This window comes from Metopolophium dirhodum, chromosome 4, assembly GCF_019925205.1.
Source record: "Metopolophium dirhodum isolate CAU chromosome 4, ASM1992520v1, whole genome shotgun sequence".
In the NCBI taxonomy this organism is placed as follows: Eukaryota; Metazoa; Arthropoda; class Insecta; order Hemiptera; family Aphididae; genus Metopolophium; species Metopolophium dirhodum.
Window position 1 is genome coordinate 37,100,685 of NC_083563.1, and position 15,393 is coordinate 37,116,077.

General features: G+C 28.2%; 1 protein-coding gene across 1 annotated transcript; it reads right to left on the reverse strand.

Moving 5' to 3' along the window:
• Window positions 1-849: 849 nt before the first annotated feature.
• LOC132943314 (voltage-dependent L-type calcium channel subunit beta-3-like) lies at window positions 850-15,083 on the reverse strand. Its single transcript, XM_061012254.1, has 8 exons — window positions 14,877-15,083; window positions 14,544-14,663; window positions 11,057-11,204; window positions 6,660-6,888; window positions 5,963-6,131; window positions 5,784-5,879; window positions 2,360-2,663; window positions 850-1,304 (listed from the first exon to the last, which is right to left on the reverse strand). The coding sequence occupies exons 1-8, from the start codon at window positions 14,949-14,951 to the stop codon at window positions 865-867; spliced, it is 1,581 nt and encodes a 526-aa protein (XP_060868237.1). The 5' UTR covers window positions 14,952-15,083; the 3' UTR covers window positions 850-864.
• Window positions 15,084-15,393: the final 310 nt, after the last annotated feature.

The following is a 15,393-nucleotide window of genomic DNA, read 5'->3' on the forward strand; positions in this document are numbered from 1 at the left end:
ATTTTGTATCATATATATAATATAATAATATGAATACAATTGGAGTAATAATAGGGGAGGCTTACATCAGTTTCATTATAAAATAATTAATAATGATTGATCAGGATCAGAATTTACCATAGATTGTTACTGCCTGCTGTAAAAGGTAACTAAAAGAGTGGTAATGTTGGACTAGAATTCAATAGGAGAGAATTATGACAAGAACAAGAAGAAGATGGCGAGAAGATGAAATACAGAGTTATAAAATAAGAATTTCATTAAGCATCAAAAATCTAAAGACGAAGATAGCTGCAGAAATTAATCTAATGCAAGCAGAACCTGTGATAAAAAGAACTCGAAGATATTATCAATTACACTAATTTTAAACCTACTAAGAATATTATAATATATAACACACCTTTATAGCATATAATTATATCTATAGTCAAAAAAGAATAATGTCTACGAAAATATATATAGTGTCGTACAATAATTGAATAAATAGCTTTCTGACACATGCGTCAAAAATACTAACAATGACAATTATATCCAGAAAGAATGAAAAGTAAAATCGAAGCTGTATCATTGGAAGATCAGTTTGTGTTTACGAAGAATATGAGTGTGTAATAATTGAGAAAATAATTATAAAAGATAAACCACTATATTATACTATGGTCACTAACAGCATATAGAGCTTTTGTGGTTATAAAAAGTGTTTGCAAATGGTGGGTAATGTTTAGGACCAAATTATATGATCCGACGCTAAGAAGAAATGTTTGGTAGGTACCGAAATTATATAGATCATGATGTCGGGAGGGTCTTTCCATCTAACAACACCATATTAGATGGTTTCCAGACACCACCTGTCGTGTCTGGTACAGCTGACTACTCGTCATCGCGGTATAGATCAGACATTTCGAACGACACGTGTCGCTCACGCCGCTGCTGACCACGTTGATGCTGCCTCTGTTCGTTGTGATTTTGCTGCTGAAGCTGATGCAGAAAGCGTTGATGTTGACGCGGCTGGTATTCATAGTTACACTGTTCATGTTCGTGGTCATGCAGCTGCACGACACGGTTTTGATGTAGCCGACCACCGTGGTTATTCCGATTAGGTAGCAGCTGAGAATGGTAACTATGAAGCGGCGGACGCAGGTCTTGTTGGACCACATCATGATAACGTTTTTGCTGTTGTTTTTGATTATTCATTTTATATGTGGTGGTTGAAAGTGATATATTATTCTCCTTTCTTTCTTGATCGTTAGGTTCATAATCGTCGTACTCACTATGCGTGCGGGATGATCTACGGGCCTTTGGTTTATACTCTGTAAACATAAAATGGACGAAAACCGTCCGTTACGACTACTAACGAACCTATAATGTAAGTAAGAACTTGGATTATTCATATACAATATTAACACATGGTTGAGTTAAAAAGCGTGGAATTAGTAAAATATTTTAAGTTTTCAAGATAACAACAAAAGTTTTTATTAAATGAACCAAAATAAGTGTTCGTAATAAATATAAAATAGAATAGGTATAGGTATATATAGTGGATAATGAGTATAAATGTATAATGATATAATGAAAATGTTACTTGGAATGAGTTGGAGAAACTATTTATTTTTACTTGTTGTACATTTGGAATGTACGTCGTACGAATACTACTAAAGCAAGCCGTCGCATAGTAAACTGTTATTTGTTTTTCGCAAATTCATGTACAAACTGTTCCATTACACGTGTTCACACAACAGTTTTGTTCTTGATATAAAATTAAGTTAATTTGTACATGTAATAAAGAACTATATTGATATGAGATCAGATCAGAGTTAAACAAATACATTATGTTTGGGGGTAGGGGAGGGAGAGCTTATAGCCCTCCACGAGTGTGCCTTGAATATTAATTTTGCGTTGACTCCTAAAACTGCACACTTGCGATTAAGTACAGGACAAAACTTCACACTTTTGATAGGTTAAAATCGCACACTTTTGGTAAGTTGGAACCGCACAATTTTTCAAATTATTATATCCAAAAACCGCAAACTTATAATTTTAACCCAAAAAAGGTCTTTACTATAATACTTTATAATATATATGTATGTATAGGTATAATTTATTATTTATTCAAACCGAAAAATGTATATATATATTCAAATTTTAATAAGAAAGTTTGAAACATGTTATTATATAGTATCACCCCCCCCCCCCCCCCCCCCCATAAAAATGTTCAATTACACTCCTGTGAATAGTATTCAATGAAATAGTATACTATACATTATTCTTAATTATTATATATTTATATCTGCCGTATAGTGAATTGACCGGCGAATAAGTTTATTCTCAATAGTCAATACAGATGTGTACAACAGTTGTAACTTACCTGACAGAGAGCAAACGTTCGCCTTTGGTATTATCAAGGATAAATCTATTTTCGGTGATCTTTTGATTGGTCTCGTAAATAGTTGCTGTTCGCTAGAGTCCAGAATCTCGTGTGGATGTGTCGCTCGCCAATAAGACTCCAAGAACTCAGCGATGTGATCACACGCATCTTCTATCCGACTTTCATCCAATATTACGTCAAACATTTCTGAGGGACATTGGGCCAACTTTTCAGATGCCACCATTTGAATATTGAGATTTTGAGTTTGTGATTTACCCCGTGTTTTAATTAACCGCTGTAATATCTACACACACAATAAAGCCCAAATTTAAAATTTATTTTAACTCAATATCAATATGTTAACCAATTATAAAATAATGTTACTTTTAAAATATAATTCTTTCTCTGTACTAAATATATAATATGATAGCATAAAAGTTTGTGTTATTGTTAACGTTGGTTGAATTTAGTAATTAATAGTATCACTGTATCATTTTATTTTTTACATTATATCATTATATTACTGTAAGTATTATATTCGGTAGCACAATTTTGACGACCACGAGCCGACCTCTTTCAGCCATATTTTATTTACATCATACCTAACTTTGTTGTAAGTAAATAATGTATATTATAGTGTATATTGTGGGGTGGTAGTAAATACTTAAATATGAGATTGTATTGTATCCTTTCCACAACCATGCCAATTTTCAATAGCATTGAGAGAGTTTATAGAATCTGAAATTAATGAAATACCTACTTAGATCATTTTTCGTAGTTGGTGAGTTTTGATAATTGATAGAATACTTACAGACACTATCATTGTTAGTTAATATACTTAAATCGTCTTAATCAGAATCGTTAATATATTTTAAAGTCTATTGGCGCACATACACGTTTATTATTTGATACAATTATTTATTGCGGATACAATTTTACCTAATTACTTAACGGTAAAAAAAATTATACATGCCATTTAAACGCTCCGTATAAAGCGACCTCACTCTTACAGACCTCGAAAACCTCATTAAACAACTACCTCGTCCTTTCATACTACTCGGTGACTTTAATAGCAGAAATACTTTATAGAGATCCAACTACACAGATACGCGAGTAAAAACTATCGAAAAACTCTTAGAGAACGATTCAATAGTCTTCCTCAACGATGGCAATTTTACAAGACATAATGCAATGCACAATAGTTTCTCCGCCATGGATTTATCAATTGCATCCGCATCATTAGGAGGATCGATAGATTGGTTTGTCCAAACGTCATACAATAGCAATGATCATTGGCCGATAACCTTAAAACTATTCAAATCTCAACCAATAGAATTCAACTCTCAAATGGCTTCTACAAAACCCCAACTGGTCCAATTTTTCTATAAAATAACATTAACATTGTCAACAACTTATTAGCAGCCGAGCAATTTGAAACTGGTCGAAGAAGGGTCTCTCAAAACTCTCAACAAATATAGACAATATGGTTGAAACATTTTAAAGTATCATTACTGAATCCACCGAATGCATAATAGGTAAAAGCCAACCATACTTTAAAAAAAAAAAGTTCCTCGGTAGAATTAAAATTGTGAATCAATGATTAAAAACTATAAAAAAGAACTAAACCACTTCAGGAAAACAAAACTACAATCTATATAAAACTCAAAAAATGCATAGCGATTTAACGACAAGCAATTAATACTAATAAAACCTAACCATGGAAAGGTTTCATCAACTATAAAATAACGACAAGCCTAATGTGGTCCAAGATCAAAAACATAAAAGGCAATAACCGAATCCAAACTGAAACGATAAATTCCAACAACAAAACTATAACAGAAAAAAAGAAATTGCAGACGCTCTTGAATCATTCTTCCAATTAAACAACAGCAATGAAAACTATAATAAAGATTTCGTTACTCTAAAAACAATAATCGAAGCCAACTCCCCAGTCAAATTCGAAGTACACAACCCGGATAACCCAATAAACTCTCCTATTTCGGTCATTGAACCTAGCTCAGAAATAAAAGAAATAAAAGCACTGGTCCCGGCGGATTACCTTTTTCTTTTCTTTAAAACTTATCACAATCATCACTATATACGTTAATGTTCCACCTTAACCGATCTTCTCCGAGGCAGCAGCGAGCAACCTTTGTCCAATGCAGTTCATTATTTAAATCAGTTATCTCTCGCCATCCTACTTTCACATAATGGCATCTTATTCTACATGTAAGTGAATGACATTGTGCTTTACGAACTTATTCGTATTTGGCCAAATACTTTATATTCTCAAGTAAAGTTTCATAAACTTGCATTTAAAAATCACCTATGAACACTCCATGCTGAAGAGTGAAGACTATATTTGTGATTTCATGCTACCCCTTAACTGTCCCGATTTTGTTTGGATCCACTTCCTATTAAAATATAATAATATCCATTTATCTAGCCATAGTTTTAAACGTTTACTTACCCTATATTAAACAGCTCCCCAGTCCCTATCATTATAATATTATTCTTTATCTTTTTAATTATTATATTATCATGTTAATCTTTTCGATTTAGTTATCTAGCTTTTATTTTAATTCTCTCCTTCATAAGTGGTTTAATAAATTATCAAAATAAAAAGCTATACTTGCTAAATAACAAAAATATAACTATGTAAATATTATTCAACATAGAAAGATATAGACAATAACGAGTATTTCATGGATTATTCAGTTTTCTTATGTAATTTTACAATATTATTTATGTAAAAACCGAGTTTAATATAAATTATAAAAATGGTTACCTATGTTACTACACCTATGTAATTTTTTTTTATTATTATTGGTTAGTACTCATCTTTTAAATTTACGAATTTAAACATAAAAAGGTGGGTAAGTGGATGTCGCTCTGCTGTACAGTAGGCTACAAGTGGGTCACTGTAATGGATGGTGTTAAATTTGAATTCAATGATATAATATCATTGTATAAGAAAAACGATTCTGAGCGAAAACGGTCAGTCAGCCTATGATATTACCAAGTATATTTGATGATATTATTGTGAATAAAGTAATTTATATATTTTGACCCCCTAAAGTACCAATTAGATTCACTTTCCTATCAGAAAAGTTACTGTTGAAGAAAATCCAAGCACTTTTACTGTCCTAAAAGGCGATGACAGACACAAAAAAAATAAAAAAAAAACACACATTATTGTAAAATCAATACATTCATCGCTTCGCTCAGAATCTAAAATAATACAAATAAAATTATTTACTACGCCTTATAACTGGTGTCCGAATTACTGTTCTATACAAAATAATACGTGTAACGTAACTTTTTCGGCCTATTGTGATAATCTGTTAAATATAACCAACAACAGTTCTTTTATGTACTTTTTATGAAGCGATTCATTCTCAAGGTTGTATTAAAAGACACTTACTTGTGGGTTGACTCGTATATATACTATAGTTGGCGCCAAAGAAGTTTTTATTAATTGCGATGGATGATTGATGGTATCACAATCCAAAACAACAAGCTTAAAAAACAATGAAACATCTTGAAGAAGTATTAAATATAATTAAGCTATGTTATTGACCATAAGATCAATAATGTACCTACCTGTAACGTTTGAGCGAGTTTAAAAATACGTTCAACTTCTTCTTGAATGTAAGCTTTAGTATTTGATCGCGAACCTGGTTTATTTCCACTGGTAGTTTTTTTCGACGGATCATTATAGAGAGATTTTTTATCCAAGGATATATCAGCTATTACGCGGGTAATAATAATTCTGAAAAAAATTTGAACGACAGTCAAAATCGTAAATTTTAATAGGATCTCTGAACACGTGGATTGTTTAAATGTATTAGGTACCCATTAGTAATAATTAGTGGCGTGTGGTGTTTTGGGATTTTTTACGTTTAAGTGCATTTTTAAACTTTTAACTTTTAAGGGCATTATTTATTTTTTTAGGTAATTTAAAAAATATTTCTAGTAATATTACGAAAAAAATAAAAATAATAATAAATAGGCAAATACATAATATATTATTTTGTTCTAAAACAACATTAGCTGGTAATCTGGTTTTTAAATAAAACTATTCACAAATTTATCTCAATTACAAAAGAAATCCAGAGAATTTTTATAGGGCATTTTTAGAGTTTTTAGGCCACAAACGCATTTTTTGATATTTTTAAGGTCATTTGAATCCTAGCCTTATTATTAGTAATAACTAACAACTAATAAGTAATATAAGTAATAACTAATAACTGCGAATTATTTATTGCAATATAAACAAACAATTATAATATAATGTTACCTTCCTTCAAAACGGCGTTTCAAAAAGTTGAATATTACTTTTTGCATCATATCAGTTACTTCGTATCCCTTTGAAGATGGCCCGACCATTACAATTGGCCTCATCGAAGGAATAACATCGTAAGGTGGCAGTGAAGTATCTTGTTTCTTAAAGAATATATTTCGTTTATATTTTACAGTTGGAACAGTTAGAGCAGATGTACGAACACCTTTTGCAGTAGAACTACCATCTTAGTATTAAACAAAAATATAAAAATCAAAAATTAAGAAATTATTTTAAATATGTTTAATAGACATTATTAAAAATAATGATTTTCATACCTAAATATACAACTTGGTCAGAATAGAGATAAAAAATATCTATAAGATTTAAATGTAAAATGTGTTTCGCCAATTTTATTAAATTTCAAGAGAAATTTATGTTAATCAATATAGGGGAACTACACATATTTGATAAGCATAACATCATTGAGATCGCTTCTTTTAATTTGCAACAATCTGACCGAGTGTCTCTTGTGGAGCGTCTCTCACATTTTAAGGTATTACTAACAATACATAAGCAGTTTTAGTGGCAACAGCTGTGTATAATAACTGTAGTTCAGAATAAAAACTCATTAGTCATGACGTTTTTGGATACAATACACAAATTAACCACAAGTATACAACAGTTATTATTAAAATATAATATTTAATACGGGGCCGACTGTAAGGTTCTAGGGTCTCATACTCTAGTACCTATTCTTTTATATTTGTTTTATTTTTAGCTTGTTTAATAATTAGTATACTATAATACTATATACTATATAGTGTCTTGCTGTCTTAGCGTTTATAAGTCAGTAATCCAACACTTGTTTTGAGAGTTGTATCACTTGTATCTATAAAAAAAAGTATAAAGTATATTGAATTTACAATTAATATGTTGTCCAGTGGCATAGTCAGGAGTCTTAAAAGGAGGGGGGAATAAACAACCTTTTAAAATGTAAGCAATTTTTTTATTACCATTTTTCAAAAATTACCTATACCTACTAGCTAGTAAGAGTAGTACTCCATAGTCTATTCATACGGTCTGGGCTCTGGACACAAATATATATCTATAACTGTTAAAATTTCAATAAATAGAATAAAACAACATACTATAGAGGGGGGCATGGCTTCTTTGACCCTCTGGCCGCCTAGAAACGACACAGATGTTGTCTACTCTTTTATATAAATAATTAATACTTCATTATTCAAAGTATCTGCAATTTGTATCAATGGAAATTTCAATGTGCATCAACTGTACCATACAACATTTTATACAAGGCGTTTAGTCAAACCAAAATTAAATAAATAGAAAGGGAGAAACACATTAAACGGAAAATAGCCCTATGCAAATTATTGACCAGGAATATTATTATAGAAGATTTATTGTCAACATGTATACTAAGAATAAGTATATTAAATATTTTAGGACTTTATAAATATTAAAGGTACACATCCAATAATAATAAAAAAAAAAAATATTAATAATAATAATATTTATTGCAACCACAAACAATTATAAAATATGTAATATAAGTTAAGCAGTAAATACAAAAGTTCCAAACTCAACATATAAGCATTTAGTTGAGTTCATTAAAATAAAATAAAATTAAGTATCTTATAAAATTAAAACAAAATTAAACAAAAAGATAAAATTTAAATAATATTACAATAAGAAATAAAAATCTATGCAGATATGGCCATTACACACAAAAATTCAATAAGTTAAAATACTGATTAAAATTAGCAAAAGAAATAACATTTACGTTATATTTACGTAATAGGTAATAGTACATCTTTATTATAGTGCTTTAACTAAAATTATAAGTACTTACCTACTAATATAGTTAGAAATATTAAAAATCACATATTTAGATTTATTTAAATTTAATTGCAGATTATTATTGTAATACCATTTCTTCATAAAATCAAGACAAATATTCACTTCTTTAAATAGATCATTATAATTTTTATATTTTACAAGCACAACTGTATCATAGGCATAACATAGAATATCAGCATTTAGGTTTAAATTTAAAAACCCATTAATATAAATAATAAAAAAAATTGGACCCACAACATAGCCTATTGAGGTACTGAAAAACTCTTGGAATTTTTATCACTAAGAACTCCATCTAGTCAAACTTGTTGAGGCCTATTAGAAATAAAAGATTTAATACAATTTAAAGCATTACCTCTTATACTATTGAGTTCAAGTCTTTTAATTAATTGTTTGTACATCTTAAAATATTCATAACTCGCTTTAAAATTAAAATATAATAAAAAGCCCTCGAGATTGCCTGGAGAATAATATTACTTTTAAATTTTAGAAAAGGTCAATTCACTTTAATTTTTAAACTAACAGAGCTACACGTGTTTTGCTGAGCACAAAATTTGTTATGTTACACACTTGTAAGACAGAGATAATAAATGTCGGTGTAATATCTTAATACAATACATATTATTGTAAATTGTGAAATCATGGGCTCCCACACGAACCTGTTCAGTGGGGTCCATTATATATTCGAAGAAATATACAACAATACAATATAATACAATCCAATATATTCGTATCAAAATTGTGTAAACTGTTTTTTTAAGAATAATTTTTGACAAATCATTTGTAAAATATGAAGATTTTTCTGAATTAAGTTAGAAAATTCTAAAGGGTTAATTGTATCAAGATAAATAGAAACATTTATTCGACAATTTTTATTTCATTTTTTCCAACCAACTTTATTATATTTATTAGTTTTTAACTAATCAGAAATAATTTTACCAACATTAATATAATAATTATTAAATTTATTGTATTTAATATTCGCCAGTTATAGAAGTATTGGAATTATTTCTAGTCATTTATTAGAGGTTCCATTTTTTTAGTACTGTATAAAGCTTTATTTATTAATTTCCATGTAGTTTTCATATTGTTATAAGATATAGAAATTAGATTATTATAATATAAACAACGAGCTATTTTAACAACAAGTACTAACAATTTTTGTAATTATTGTAATGTTGGTTTAGCTTCAGATCAAAAGGTGCTTTAAGTTTTAGGTTCTGAGTGGAGCGATGAATGTATTGGTTTTACAATGATCAGTGTTTTTTTTATTTGTGTCTGACAAAACCTTTCAGAGCAGTAAAAATGCTTGGATATTTTACAACAGCATCTTTTCTGATAGGAAAGTGAATCTAGTTGGTACTTTGAGAAGTCAAAATTTAAAATTTCAAGTAGTTATAAAAAACACAAGGAAACACAAAAAAAAAAATTATTAAAAAACGGGAATTTTTACGGAAAATTGGTTTTTGACAAAATTAATTTTGGTTTTCGATGTAACTCTAAAACATATTATGACCGTTGATACATGAAATTTTCACTGAATGTTTATATTAGCATTTTCTATTCACCATAAAATGTATAAAAAAATTTTCTTGTTTTTAGCTATTTAAACAGGACATATTGTCAGTTTCCAATTTTCTTCTATTTTTTTTTTCTATAAATCTCAATACAATTTTATTCATTAGGTCAAAAAGCTTTAATATTTAATATGAGGCTCCTAATATAGGTATTGTTACAACGGCAGTTGAAAAATATTAAAAATACATAGGCATAATTTATTTAAAGGCATTTGAAGTTCAAATTTTGACAACATTTATCAAATTTAAAATTAAAAAATGACTTTGTAGATACAATTTATGAAATGTTCAACTTTTATAAATAATGATTGAAAATTTAAAACAAGGTTCTATGTAAGTAGGTTATTCTGTAACAAAAATATCTAAAAAATATAAAACAGTTATTTTTCATTATTTTATGTTTAAATTTGGACAAAATGATGTAGGTACTAAGTAACTAAGAATTACCAATATTTTAATTAAAAATATTATTTGTGGGTATGTACTTGAAATTTCCCAAGTATATTATACCAAGTATACTATTATTATTATATACAAATATTGAAATATGAGAATATGAATATAATTAATTCAACTTATCAGCTACCATATTAATAATAACAATATAAATATAATATAAAATATCCTAGGCTGTCAATCTGCTCAGAATCGTTTTTCGTATATAATGTTATTATATCATTGAATTCCAAGTTAGGTTAATAAGTAAGGTCTAACATCATCCATAACAGTGACCCACTTACAACCTACTTTACAGTAATGCAACACCCACTTAACCGCTTTTTTAAAATACATTTTTGTCTATTTATAATTGAAATAAGAAGTTTTTTAATAATAATATTAAGCTTATACACAACAACTACAAAATAAGCAGATGCAAACAAAATCAACAAAAATAAAATCCTTTTTACTGCTAAAAATTCAACAGTATATTTTTACATAGAGTAGTGGTTAAAAAATTACCCAAGTTTGAAGATATCGATTTTTTGGTTGAACTTGGTGATTGAGCAATCATACGCATGATTTCAAGTTTGGTAGGTGATGGTATATAGCACAGATCAGAGCCCTCTTTCACCAGACGACCAATCCACCAGTTGTTATCATACTTTTCCTGAAACGATTAAAAAATAAAAATTAACATTAATTATTATATAAAGGCTGAAATACCGGCTTACTACTTAGACGTTCTTTTACTACTTAAATTACAAAAAGCATTAGATTTAGTCTTAAAGAATGAAGCTATAAAAGGTAAATGTATATTTATGATAATAGTTAAATTAAAAAGCTAAATCCTAAAAAATGGGATAGCAATGGGAGTACAATTTCTAAGACACAAAAATGAAATATCTAAGTTTACTGTAAAGGGTACGCATATTTCTTGACTTAAAAAATATCTATTTTTTTCACTATTATTTATTTAATAACCATGAAACATTTTTTACTTTTTTGATTTTTAATCAAATAAGTATGGTAATTGATATGAAAAAATTCTGAATTTTGAAAACTTCAAGAATTTGTGTGAAATAGGAAAATAATAAAAATGTAACTCAGTAATAATGAGTAATTGGGTAATTTAGCTAGCTTTAATAAAAAATATTAATGAGAGAGATTCAATATCACAGCCAAGCGGTATAATCACTTGAATCCATAAAAACCGTGAACAGTCCCAACATTTCTATTTTTTTAACTTTTCTCCTAAACTATCTCCAACAGAAGTTGGTTGATAACTCATTAAAAAGGGATTATCAAGTGATAATCACTTTTACAAAATATGGAATTTAAATTTAATTTTTCAGATAAAAAAAAAAAGTTATTTTTTGCTAATTTTCATTTAGCAAGGAAGATTTCCGAAACTGGAGAATGTATTTTGTTTTTTGGGGTCTTGTTAGATTCACATTGTCTGGAGAAGTACAGTGAAGATTTTCAGAACTTTATCTCCAATCGTTATTCAACTACTAAGCTGAAAGGCTGAAAAATATAAAAAAACGCCCAATAATATTTGTTTCAATGTTCTGTAGTGAATTAACTATTAAAGATAAAGGTCTGAAAATCTTCACTGAACTTCTCGTAACCAATGTAAATTTAACGAGACCTCAAACAACAAAATCCGCTATCCGGTTTCTATCTCACTAAATGAAAATGAAAATGATTTTTTGTGGGACTGTTCACACCGATATTTTTCTGGATTCAAATTGCTATACCGCTTGGGTGTGATATCAGTTAATATATTTCTAAAAATTAAAAATCAAGAAAGGTTACATGCCGATCCCTGATGTGGCAAGCGTTTATTTTATCAGTGTTGGATATGAATTTTAAAAATTAATTCAATTACTTAACTTGATATGCAATACAATTTGTAATACAATAAATTGTACATAATTTATTAATATACAATAGGTATACAATTACTTAAAACTTCAACAAGAAAAGTAATAGAAAACTTATTAGCCATCCCTGACCTAACGCATTACAATAATGCATTACTCTTGTTATATTACACTGTTTCTAGATTATCTATATGCATTTATATGGTATATGAAAGTACCTACTCTACAAATTGAATAGACACATTTTAAAGTTATTTTTAAAATGTCCTTGTAATTGTTTTTTAAGAAAAAATAGAAAAAAAAATTGTGACATTTAAAACATCCGTCTTAAATAAATTATTTTGACCGTTTTAACTCAAAAAATAATAATTCTGTTAAATCAACATTAAAATTAAATGAGATATTAGTGATTAATATTTAAATTTTGTTTTTATAAATTAATAACTATATAAAATAATTATTATCATTAATTTAATATATCCTTTAAATAAGTACCTATATAATTTAGACAACATTGAATATATTTAATCAGTGAAAGTTAAAATGAATATATAAATTGTTATTAATGTTAGGTACTTACCTAGTGCTAACTGCTAAGCATCCAATATTATTGCATTAAGTATTAGATACTTGTATAATGTTTATATATAAAAATACTAAACTATATTACTATATAAATAATGTGCTATACCTATGATCTAATTATCTAAATTCAGACTAGAAAATCTATCAAGGTTCATTAATTCCCAGTCAGTCTTATATAGGTATTCCAAGAATAAAAATGTAATAAAACTAAAAGTGTTATAATACTGAAGTTATTATTAATTCTAAACTACTTAATAAAAATATTCAAAAGTCACCTTATCAAAACAATTTATCTTCAAATTTGTTTAAGTAAATTTCAAACTTTTAATTCATAAGGACCATAAGGTTATACTTTTGTGTATTAAAACGCTGCTGTGCTGTTGTTCCTCTTAAGACAAAAATATTTCAAATAAGTATTATAATTCATACTAATAAATTATAATTAATACTTAATAGTTAATTATATATGACCAGAAAAGTAAGGGGGAAAATGTTTAAAGTTGAAAATATTACAATATTAAGATAGTGAAATTTCAAACATTGGGTTACCTATCTAATTTTCAAAATCAAATTTATCATACTGACAAAACTTATCTTCGGTATGTACCTAATACTAATTATATTTGATATAGACAGACTTAATATTTGGTCAGAAAATGCATATTTAAAGGTATACCAATGTATATTGTATATAGATATAAACTTTTATAAATTTGTATATATTTTCAAGTGTAGAAGAACACCAGATCAAATGTTTAGTTGTTTAAAGGTCCATCAGTCCTTAAGAAAAATAAATGATTAAATTAACAAAAAACTAAATATGATATGAATATTATAAAATTAAATAGTAGCAATACCTATTGTGAAATATATTATATATACATAAATATATAAATATATAAATAAAGGTTTATGAAATATCAATAAATATAAAGTATAAACATTTCCTATTTTTAAAAACTATTTGCTATTCAACCCCAGTTACAGATTTAGGAGGGCATGCTTGGGAGCTGATTAGCTGAAGCACCCACCATTTCACATATTGAACTTTTTTTTATTATAAATTACTTAGATATCAGGTATTACATAGAACTAAACATCTGACTAACCGTGTTAATTGTAGTCTACTAGGTATCAAAAAATAGGTTAAATTTGTTTTTACCCGAAGTTGTTAACGAAAAGTACCGAAGAAAAAATAATGTATTATGTCATGTTTTAAATATTTAAAACAATTCCTAATATTATTAATATTCTTATTATTATTACTTTGTTCACAAAAATTATGTAGGCATCAGATATAGTTATTTTCAACATTTCAATAGAATTTCCTAATAACAGACAATAATTTCAATTGTAAAAGTTAATTTAACAGCAAATTACTTTATTCCACATAGGTAATTCATAAATCAATTACACGGTAGGTAGGTACTGTGTATAATATATTTGTTTTATCATCTAAAATTTCATTAATCCTGGAATTGTGGTAAATAATAGAAAATATCAAACAGGTAACTAAGAACATAATATATTGTAGGTACCTTGATATGTAAAATGTCTTGAGTCTTAAATGAGATTGCATGACCTTTTAATGGACAGTCATCATCCAAATTGCCATCATATGCGACATTTGTGCGTATAGCAAATGCCACAGGTTTTGTCTACAATAAAAACGAAAATATAGATACTTACCAAGATCTTAGTATTGAAAATTAAGCATAATCTTGACATAAATAGAGGATAGACAAATCAAATATTAGGTATATGTTTGTAATTTAATTTTCAAAAAGAATAGACCAGCATTGCGTTTGTAATGGCGCATTTGCTTCGACGACCAGTACGGTCTGAAATCTGAATTATGTGTAATTGCGTACCGTCGGGTAGGTGCGATGCAATCGCAACAGTGGTTTCTGGTCTACACTGCCTACAGAATTAAAGACACCGGACATCTTTGCTGGTTGAGATTGTCGTGTATTGATGGTAATGTACTACGCAGTTTGGACTATGGATCGATTGAAATATTATGTATATATCAACTTCGGGACAATATTCACCTTCATTTTCACCAATGGGAAGTTCAAATGAAACGTTTCGGTGAATCACTGGCGGATCGTTTATTCACCCTGTGGTGGTTCTTCCGATCCCAATTTTACAACAGCGTTGTAACTTATAAACTCCTTGATAACCTTGTTATCGCATCAACAACGTACGGTGTGATAAAGGCGAGATCACTGTCCACTGATCAGTATAATTCAGGATTCAGCACGGACTAAATTATAATAATATACTTAGTCTATGGTATTCAGTAATCAGAATTTAGGATATTATGATTTAACTGTTTAGGATTTATAAAATTATGTATACCTATATTGTACAACGTAATAAACGTAT